We start from the raw sequence: 10,907 nt of genomic DNA, 5'->3' as shown, positions 1-10,907 counted from the left end.
GGAAAAAAAAAAAAAAGAAAAATAAAATAAAATAAATAAATAGATAAATAAATAAATATGAGAAAAAAATTTCTCTCTCTCCTTCAGTCTGAAAATTACTTTCTCTCTCTAGAATTGAACTTTCTCTCTCTACTTTCTCTCTCTAGAATTGGATTTTCTCTCTCTATTTCTCTTTCTAAAATTTTCTCTCTCTAATTGTTTCTCTCTCTTGATGGATTTCTCTCTCCAAAGTTATCCTTCTAAGATTAGCATAGTGAAAGACTTCATTTTGATGATTTTGATCGAGTTTAGGGAAGAGTCCGATTCCAAGTGAGATTTTGATTAGGATTTATTTAAATTTAATTTTGAATTAAAATTAATGTAAGAATATAATTTTGGATAATAGATACTGAAGAATTTCTAGAAGTTAGTCGATTTGTTCATTCAGTGCTCTGTGAAAAGTAAGTAGTGAATCATCTTCTCGAGATATTTCATATTTGTTATGAAAATAAATAATTATTCTTTAAAATTATGCATAATTTATGAAATTATGTTTTGAAAAAAAAATATTTTTGAAATATTATGGTTCGTCGTTTATGCACATGTTCAGTAAAAATTATGATATGTTATGATACAAAAGTGTTTTGATACAGATCGGATTTATGCTCTCAGCCTAACTATGTTTCAGTGATCCTGCTAGTGGGGTTGTGCGCTGGTATTTAGTGGACTCTGCCAGTGGGGGTTGTACGCTGGTGTTTGTGGACCCTGCCAGTGGGGTTGTGCGCTATTATTCAGTGGACTCCATCAATGGGGGTTAAACGTTGGTCATAGTAGAGGCTGTTGAGTTACGAGTGTTTTAATTCGAATCGGATTTATGATTATATTGAAAAGATTGGATTTGTATTGAATCAGCATGAAATATATTTTTATGTTTATTCATAGTATTATTCTTGAAAATTATATAAATATCTGAAATATCTAGTTGAGATATTTGTTACTTACTGGGCTGTCTAGCTCATTTCTTTTTTTTTATTTTTCAGATTCAGATAATTAATTGCGAGCGTGGGAATTAATATTGGGACAGAGCTTTTAGAGACGAGATTTAGCATTGTCAACCTCATTGAACTTAGATCTATTATTTTATTTTTAGTAAATTTTATTGGATATAAGATATTTGATTTAATTATTTGAATTAAATTGAATAATAATTATTTGAATTTATTCCGCTGTGATCATTGATATCGTGATGAGATACCTTGTATGCTTATGGAGAGAGTTCTTCATAAGTATGCGGTGGTTGCTACGACTTCCTGCTCGCGATCTCGGGCTGGAGGCATGACAGGCAGATTTCCTGTTGGTCTGCATCTGTTTTTCTTTGTTTTGAGAAGGCGCTATCACAGGAACCATCAAAGGCTTCAATCATTTGGGAATTTTGGTGGCAATACATGTATATATCTACACATAGTTCTGTATTCCTACTTTACTTCCTATTGCCCACTTACCTGTATGTGATTAGGGATTACTGCCACTTTTATTACCTATATGTAGTAAGTGTTTCGTTACTACTTTTGGAACTCTTTGTAAGCTTACCTTCCTTTTCATCTAATATAATTTCAGTCCTCTTCACCACAAAAACAATATGCATTATGATTTCCCTAAAAAAACAATATGCGCTATGATAATTAATCATTTTTCTAGCACTATTATCACATGAGTCCCTCAACTTTCTACTTGCATGTTAGCACAGACTCCTTGATGAAGAATATTGCTAGATGGATGACAGAAGCCAATATAATTATAGTTTTACACATCAAGTGAGAAGGAAACGAAGTGACAATTGGCCACTTGGGAAAACTTTTGATGGTGATTTTATCAAAAAAATCTTTTTTATTATATATAATGAATTACATATTATAACTATTAATAGTTAAAAGGACAGTGGGAAGATAGAGAACGAGAATGTTAGGAGTCATGAGGGAATTCATTAGAAGAGCTTTCTTACTTATAAGAAATATTATAATTAGGATTATGACTATTTTTTACTAGAGTTTTAACCACAAGATTTTGGCCCCATTCACAGCCAAACTATAGCTTGTAAGTATATTTGCAAGACTCCAAACACTTATCTTAGCTGTCTGTAATTCAATTACAACCGACTACAACTGCAACTTGCCAAATGCAAACTGAATCTATTGTAAACTTTTAAGCATCACTCTATCTAGAGGCTTACATATCATCATATCTAAATTACTAAACTTTGATGAACCTATACCATTTTACCAAGTTTTTCACTTTAATGAAGAAAATAAAAAGAAAGCACATATCAAACCTGAGAGTGATTATCAAATTACATGAATAACAATGGAGATTTTTAATAAGGTATTTCATTCATCTTACCTCTTATTTTTCCGTACATGTGCGAGTAGTAAACTCTGTTGGTGAATGATTCTACAACCAGTTATTTTGAAACAATGTCGCATAAAAGCAAATGCAAGAATTGGATTCAGACTTGTGCCCAAGCATCTGACCTCGTAGGAAGGAAAAAGGAAGGTCGGAAAATCCATGGAAAAAATATTTTAAATTAAAATATATAATTATTTTTCAATTCTATGTAAAAGAAAATGAAAGATTACTTTCAAGTCATTCATACCAGAGGAGTCAGACTATCAATCTGTCTATAAAAGCTGCAATAAATAAATATGAATAAATATCCAAGTGTCCAACACGTACTGGAAATAGATTCTTGGAGTTAGACACGAGCATATATACATATAGAACAACTTTGAAAGATAGAGCAGAAGCACTAGTTTCAAAGGTTTCAGTCTTGCTGGATCCGATTTGGTTATGCGGTGGAGCCAAATTGCCTATTCGTCCTCCAGCCGGTTCATAGAAGGAAAACATTCCAAATTTCAAACTTTTTACGGTCATAATCACTAGCCTAATTATTTAGCTGAAGTCAAGCATGGAATGGTGCATGGAATGGTTCTTTCCATTAAAAAGCCCGAAACAAGGTCTTTCCATTGGCCATGGTCCAGCAAAGCTTCCAAAATTTCGATCACTATATCCCGAGATACCAGAGCAGAGCAGAGCGCAGAGAGAGAGAGAGAGAGATGCTTACATGCATTCCTTGTCCCGGTCCCAAAGGATTCATCAAGGAAATCACCAACCATGTAACCCTCCTTAGCTCTTCCTCTATTCCGAATAAACTCTTCAGTTCATTGGTCTTCCAATAAGCCCAGGCTTGTGTACATGATGATCTTTTTCCTCCTTTGTGTGTGAAATGGCAGATTAAGGACTGTCCTTGAAGGTTGTGCGGGTCAACGGAGGAGGAAGCCGGAATGTTCGGAAGCAACAGCTACAATGGAGGCCAAAGGAGAAGAAGAGGAAAAGGAATGGGTGGCAGAGCCGAGCATGGGGTTCTTATAACCTTGATCCCTCTGCCTAACGGAGGCAACCATATAAAAAGAATACGTTTTAGGTACCTAAATTGATGTTCTTGGGCATCTTATTTATCTTCTTCAAAGTAGTACCAGGAGATGCTAGGTCTTATGTGCATGCTCTGCAGATGGATGAACTCTTGAACGGTGACCATGATTACTTAGCTCAGGGTTTGCTTTCAACAATACAATAGATTGTATCTTCCAATAGGTTGAAGTTTAGTGAAGAACTTGGATATCCTAAACATAATCTCTGGAAAAAAAAAAAAGATCTGTCCCAATATCTATGTTGTCAAAATATGCTTTGCATCAAAGGAGGATGATTGTTTTTAAATTAGAAAAAAAAAATGGCTTTCCTATTAATGGGGCTAGCGTCCTATCTCTTTTTTGTATTTCTCTCAAAGATTTCAAGAAGAAAAATTTGTACTCTGTCTCTTCATCCTAATTATGATTAAATGGATGCTTTGGTCTCTTGGCTTCAAACCCCATTTTTATGACTACTGCCATTTTTTTTTGGCTCTCTCTTTTTTGATAAATTAGGCCTCTAAGATCCTGAATAGAGGATTACATAGTTTTTTTGTCAGGTTCTCTAAGATTTTTCACACTTTTTTTTTGCTATTCTTTTATTTCTTTATATACACAGCTTTTATTACTTTTATGTTGATTATAAATGAAAACGCTAAACAGAGGTCCTAAATTCAAACCTGTATAGTGGCATGAGTTCAATATTTCTTTAAAAAAGAAAAAATATGTACATAATTGACACAGAATGAATACAAGGAATTGAGTTGCACTTGCAGGACAATGCAAAATGTTGCATTGCACCATCAATAGCCACGCTAGCCAGTAAACCTATATGAACCAGCACCTAGAAACAGGGACCATGTGTCACATTGTGCAGAATTATGATAGTGTGATAGTTAATTTTGTGCTTCCAGCTTGGAGCTGTTTGATGCCTGGGCAGCTCAGAACTGGTGGAGTGAAAACTTTGACAAAATTGTAGAGCTCTATAGCATTTCTCAAAGTCAAATACCTCAGACACCATCAGCTCATTCCATCGACGAGGTAAGCTTAGTTTCAATAAGATCCTGACCTTGGTAATGTTGTTCTATATTGCAAGTTGATAGCTCCTCCTATAACAGTAAAAATTGTATCATACCAAATTCGGTAGCATGACTAATGACAGTTCTTTACTCAAAAAAAGAGGGGAAAAAAAAAAAGACTAATGACAGTTCTTAGCTGGTTATGTCATGGCTCTAACAATATCTTTCCATTATGTCTTTCCTTGTTTTTCCTAGAAGAATCCAATCGATTCAGCTCAAATTTATGAACTAAAGGAGTCAGCAGGAACCCCTAACAACTCCACAGAATCACCGCAGTCACCAAGAACGGAACCATGCAGCAGTGCTCCAGCGGGAGAAAGCTCGACCACAACTGTTCCAAGAGGGATCCAGGGCAAGGTGGTAGAGTGGGTGGTGGAAGACGAACCTGGTGTCTTTGTTACCATTCATTCTTTGCCAGATGGCTCCAGAGAGCTAACGCGCGTTGAACTCAGGTGAGCCTCATAATCTTCAGAAATGGTCTTAAATTGCAAACTTTGGTCATGGAAGCTATCATTGTTCAAAATAAGCCAGGTGATTTAAGGCTTGTGATGGCTGATACTTGCTATAATTAAGCATTAGCCTGGTTAGTTGAAGAAAGTACTGATTGAGTAAGCCTCACACTCTTAGTCCATTGCTTGTTGAGCGTTTCAGGAGCTCACTGTACCGGACTATTGAGCTAAGAGAACGACATATCATTGAAATATTGACATAGCCCCTGATGCTCAAGTAAAATAACATGATATGAAAAAGAAAACTACCGTAAGAATTCTAGCCCACATCACGTTGTTGTTCTGGCTGACTAGTCTGTATCGAATCGTTGTTGCAGCCGGGAGGTGTTCGGAGAGGTGAAGGCAAAGGTATGGTGGGAAGAAAACAGAGCCAGATTATATGAACAGTACGTATAGGTATCCAGCGGGAAAACAGGTTGGTTTCTGATATGTTTTTTTACTCTTTTACTACTGTAAGTTAGGCATGCTTATGAAATGCTGTATTTGGTCAAATTATGCTTATGAAACGCATAATTTGAGTGACATGGAGGCACGAACCCTATTATATGTAATGGTACAATCTTGGTCATGGGCATTTGAACGCCCAAACACTTTATCTACAGATGTTTGTTCAAAATGGAAGCATCATCTCAAGATTAGAAGGGAAAGAGAAGGAGCAAAGCACACCATTTAAGCCCGGGCAGATACGAGCCCAACCTAACCACCCATAACATTTGAATCTCTCGTCGTTGCCTACTAGATCCATCCATTCGACAACCATGCTCATTGCTCACCGCTTCGGTCCAGTTGAACCAGACAACATGCTGCGATCGCCATCATTAACTGTTTTGCGTTCCCTTCACCTGAACTGATGTCCCCGACTCCAACACAGCACTGTTCCATCATGGCTCCATTCTCCTCCATGGCATCTCTCCTGTGGCCTCCTTCGACATAATTATCGCTGATATTTTCATCTAATCCATATTAGCTCTTAGCTCGGCACCCATCGTGAGTAAATATTTATTGTCAAATTTATAATAAATTAATTAAAAATCAAAAATTGATGTAGTAGTGAGACAATGAGATATTATCATGAAAATTGATAAAATATACAGTAATTAATGAAATACAAACGTCATCATTGGATTACGGTAAATTTGATATGATACCACTATTGCAATGGATATTTACTCGCCCCTCGCCTAACCTTCTCTCTAGACCCCAGACATGATTAAGTACAGTAAATTTGACTCGTCGTTTCCGTTGCCGACATCACTGTTTTAGTCGCATACGTCAATATTTATTATGAAATTATGACTACAGAGGGCGCATCCCCGCCCCCCGATCGATAGACCCCTTACCATGTCGATGGCGGCGGCGGCGCAGTGGCGATGGCGCCGGCGGCAGCTGCGGCCACGAAGGCCTCCAAAACCTCTATATATTCCCATAAAACCCTCTCGCCTCTTTTCTTCACCCCCAGTCTCCGATTCCCAACCCGCCCTTACTTTGCGAAATACCCCTCCTTCTCACGATCTGCCCCCGAGACCCTCCTCCTCTCCACCGCCCCCCGCGCAACCGTCACCCCTTCGTCCCCCTCGCCGACCACCTACCACGGTCCCTGCTACGTCCTCGGCAACAACATCGACACGGACCAGATCATCCCGGCCGAGCACCTGACCCTTGTCCCCTCCAAGCCTGACGAGTACCGCAAGCTCGGTTCCTTCGCCCTCTGCGGCCTCCCTTCCACCGCCTATCCCGTCCCTTTCATCGCCCCGGGCGCTGAGGGCACTCGCTTTCCGATCGTCATCGCTGGCGCCAACTTCGGTTGCGGCTCCTCCCGCGAGCACGCCCCTGTCGCCCTCGGCGCCGCCGGTGTCCGGGCCGTCGTCGCCGAGTACTATGCTCGGATCTTCTTCCGGAACTCCGTCGCTACCGGCGAGATCTACCCCTTGGAGTCTGAAGAGACGGGGATCTGGAAGGAGTGTAACACCGGGGACATCGTGACCGTCGATCTCGCCGAGAACCTGTTGATCAACCATACCACGGGAAAGGAGTACCGGTTGAAGCCGATCGGAGACGCGGGGCCGGTGATCGAGGCTGGGGGGATCTTCGCCTATGCGAGGAAGACTGGGATGATTGCTTCGGCATCGACGGCTTAAAGTAAAGGTGGAATCTTTCTTTCTTCCTATATTAATTCTTGCATGGAAATTAGGGGAAGTAATGAATGAAATGGGTATAAGGTTTGGTTTGGTTTATGGCGTATCTTGGTTATCTTGGTTACAGATATGGTCGAAAGTGTCGTTTAATTTGCCGTATCTAATTCAAATTGTGGAATCAAATGGGATATGTTATTTTACTACTGATTCTTAACATGAGCCCTGGATTTCAGAAATTTGGTAACGATTTTGTCTTTATTTTTTTCCCCGGGATGATTGGATGATTGCATCATTTTAATAGCTTTGAATATCAAAATATGAATTTTGGTGTCATAAAGCTTTTTCCGCTTTGCCAACACTCTTCGCTCGTGTTCTATTCTATTGCCATTAGTTACTGAGGAAGTAGACGACAAGACTAATACAAATGCGGAATGCTACGATGTCTAGTATATGCAATTCTAGTTTTTATATGCAATGTTGAGGCTGGAATGGCTTGGTTTGATAGCTAGCCTTTTCAATGGGATCTTGATAAATAAGAAAATATCCATGCGATTTTAAAAGGAGTGCTCACAATTCAATCTTATAAGAACATAGCTCATTTGCACTTCAAAATTGATGAATAACTTCTAAGCAGAGCTGAAAATATGGAAAGGGTGGTAGAACAAGGTTTTGTACCAAAGAAAATGAAGTTTGAAATCCAAAACTAGCCTATTGTGACTGTTCTGATTTTCGACATTGGCATTCTACTGGATAGGTCAAAATAGAGGTTGGGTTCTTACATATATGGAGATACTTAGCTTGCATTTTTTCTGCAGTGAGAGCCCCAGTTTCCTAGTCTTCCTTGGTGCTCTTACCACTTCTGTAATTTGGAAACCTGTTAAACCAATCAGTCTGTTTGATTTCAAGGATATTCATTTTGCTACACCCCCGGAATTGATGGGCTATAATGGATTTCATCCCTTTCCTTTATAAGATGATAATTAAAATTACATTTTGCTCATTGCTGATTATATTGGGGAATCTTGGTTGCATCTCAGTATCATAGTGCTCAAGCATGTGGGTTTTCTGGAATCCACTGCAGAATATTTTAGGATCTGGTTGGTTCGATAAACATTGTGTGGAAACTAAATGTCCTATAAAACTGACAACTTGAAAGCTTATTACTATATCTTTGGAAAAACTTTTTCTTGCCATGGTAATCTTCCATTTTTCCTTTTCCTTTTGCATAGGTTTCTTTTCAAAGCTGACCCTTTGTGTTTAAGGCTTTATGGGTTTATACATAAATTGGCTGTTACAAGATGTCTAATCCTTCCCTTGGACGAGTAGGTTGGCCTTTATCACTTCCACTCTCATGTGCCTTAATTGAGTGGCTTTGATGTTTGCAAAATGCTGCCACATCTTCAGAATTTGCCTTTGCTTGTCCTTACCAAATACTGCAGAGAACATGTTTTGATGGTGGTGTATATTATCAACCGTATACATTTAAAGTTCAGTACAGGCATCTGAAAATGATGCTTACCTAATTTTCCTTTTCTGCAAAGCATAACTTGCTTCAATGTGTTCACCCCATCTCCATTAACTGTGGCCTTAGACTTTTCTCCTGGAGCTTCTCTCATCTGCTGGCATATGAGAGAGACAGAGGCCTTTTAGCATCACAAGTGCTTAATGATTACTTCTGTGTGTGAAATGAGATGTAGATGGTCGTTGTAAGAATGGATATCATCCAACATGAAGGTCACCTTGGGTAATATTCCAAAATTTGGGTATGTGAAATATGCATGTGTCTTTATAGCTTAATTAATAATTTGTATATCCTTGTCTTCTTATGCATACTTTTATCTGTTGTCCATAATTTTGAGTTGGAGCAAGAAGACCAAAGGAGTGGTACTGGTGAATGAAAATTCGATATGAGATTTTCTTAAAAAACTTAAAAATTTGTAATAAAGATAATACTAGCATAGAAATGATATTTCTGTTTAGAAAGATTAGATGTGAAACATATTCGCAGAAGAATGACATGTTGTGCTCTTTAGGATACTCGGTAAAGAAAATGAAGAAGTGTTTTAACTTAGTCAAAGAACTAATAATTATTTTGGAGATAGGAAAACTGGATACAAGAGATACAACTACAAGACTTTTTTTTTTTTAAAGTAGAATTCAAAATGCCAAACCTGAATAATGTGATCTCTATTATAATTTGTACCATTGTAGATTTCAAAGAAGATTTCACAAAGCCAACCATGTATAGATGTGATATTTCCAATGATGCATCTCTATGGAATGCTACAACTTGATTTGACCATTCTAGTCTATTTTGTATGTTCTGCTTGCTGAGATTTTGCAATTAGAAACAAATGTGCACTAGACCTTGTAGAGGGAAACACAGACATGAGAACTACAAGTAGTAGTTCCGACATGGTGACACGTGAAAGTGAGGGAAACAAAATTTGATTGATATCTCTGTCTGTGCAACACTTGCTTGTCAGTCATATAATGGGGTGTATTTGGAGCTGTAGACATAGAAAGATGGCTGATAGACAACAATGTTTTGATTTTAAAATTTTTCAAGTTGATCTGAGAAATAATTGAAATTTATCTTATCCTTTATATTGCATCAATTTCTATGTACAATGCATTGATTTGGAGGTATTTGAGTTTTGATCATTTGTTCAGGCCGGTGGAGCTCTGTTCGTCAGTGTTGGTAGCAGTTATGGGACTCAGGCTAGAGCAACTTTACATGGAGATCTGGGATCGTCGTTCTTCTAATAATTGACAGAATTAGTGCTTTCCTCTTTGAGCACAAAATATAGGACATCATACTCTCACTGCATCTCCTATCAGATTTGTCAGTTTCTCTTGATGAATTATAGCTGTCATCTATTTAGTCTTTATTGCTCCATGTAACTATGTTACTCTATTTGAGTTGCAAGATCATCTATGCATCTCTATAAATGATAGAGCCTAGGAAGGGGGAACTCGTTTTGTATCTCTATGTATAAATGATTAGTGTTATCTTTATGTCCACATGTGATGTGGAACTGCAACTTGTTTGGATGTCTGGAATAAGCATTAAATGCAGATTTGGCTTGTTCATGTAACTGTGCTATAACTTTTTTTCCTAGTTTAGCAACATACTTTATGTGATGCATCATGATTCTTCTGTCATTCACAGGAGATAGGCATGCAAGTATTTGATCGGTCTTCAGATTTCTATGGTGAGATGCAAATTTCCTAGTAATGTCCTGCTAAGAAATGTTCAAACTCTTAATGCAGTTCCAGAAAGTGGTTTCTTTCCTAATTGATCCTATGACTGCGTGTTCTAATCAAGCTTCAGATATTAGTAGCGGACTTGATTAAGATGACTGTAGCTTATTTAGCTGATACCTTGATCATGCAAGCATATCAGTGATTCCATCGATTGCCTCAACATGCGTTAATATTAAATCTGTTTCTTGTTTATATTTACTTGAAAATGATGCATGCCTACATCCGTTTCTTGTTGATATTTACTAGAAAGCGATATCTTTCAATAAATAGAATTCTAGATGGTGGCAGACAAAATTGCAAGTACCATCATGAAACCCTTCTTGCAGGGAATCGAAGTCTCTTTCACAAGAAAAGAAATAGAATTGATACAACAAAAATTTTGGATTTCAAGAAAGAATTCTAGGTCGTGGCAGACAAAATTGCAAGTACCATCATGAAACCCTTCTTGTAGGTAATCCAAGTCTCTTCAGATACTTC

The 10,907-nt window shown here is 37.9% G+C and overlaps 1 protein-coding gene and 1 pseudogene across 1 annotated transcript; both read left to right on the top strand.

Annotated features, from left to right (window-relative positions):
• Nucleotides 1-3,005: 3,005 nt before the first annotated feature.
• LOC114914139 (protein Brevis radix-like 1) lies at nucleotides 3,006-5,424 on the top strand (annotated as a pseudogene).
• Nucleotides 5,425-6,325: 901 nt separating this feature from the next.
• LOC105043728 (3-isopropylmalate dehydratase small subunit 1-like) lies at nucleotides 6,326-10,261 on the top strand. Its single transcript, XM_010921395.3, has 2 exons — nucleotides 6,326-7,173; nucleotides 9,837-10,261. The coding sequence occupies exon 1, from the start codon at nucleotides 6,399-6,401 to the stop codon at nucleotides 7,164-7,166; it is 768 nt and encodes a 255-aa protein (XP_010919697.2). The 5' UTR covers nucleotides 6,326-6,398; the 3' UTR covers nucleotides 7,167-7,173; nucleotides 9,837-10,261.
• Nucleotides 10,262-10,907: the final 646 nt, after the last annotated feature.

Source organism: Elaeis guineensis, chromosome 4, assembly GCF_000442705.2.
Source record: "Elaeis guineensis isolate ETL-2024a chromosome 4, EG11, whole genome shotgun sequence".
NCBI lineage: Eukaryota > Viridiplantae > Streptophyta > Magnoliopsida > Arecales > Arecaceae > Elaeis > Elaeis guineensis.
This window is presented reverse-complemented; position numbering and strand designations above follow the sequence as displayed.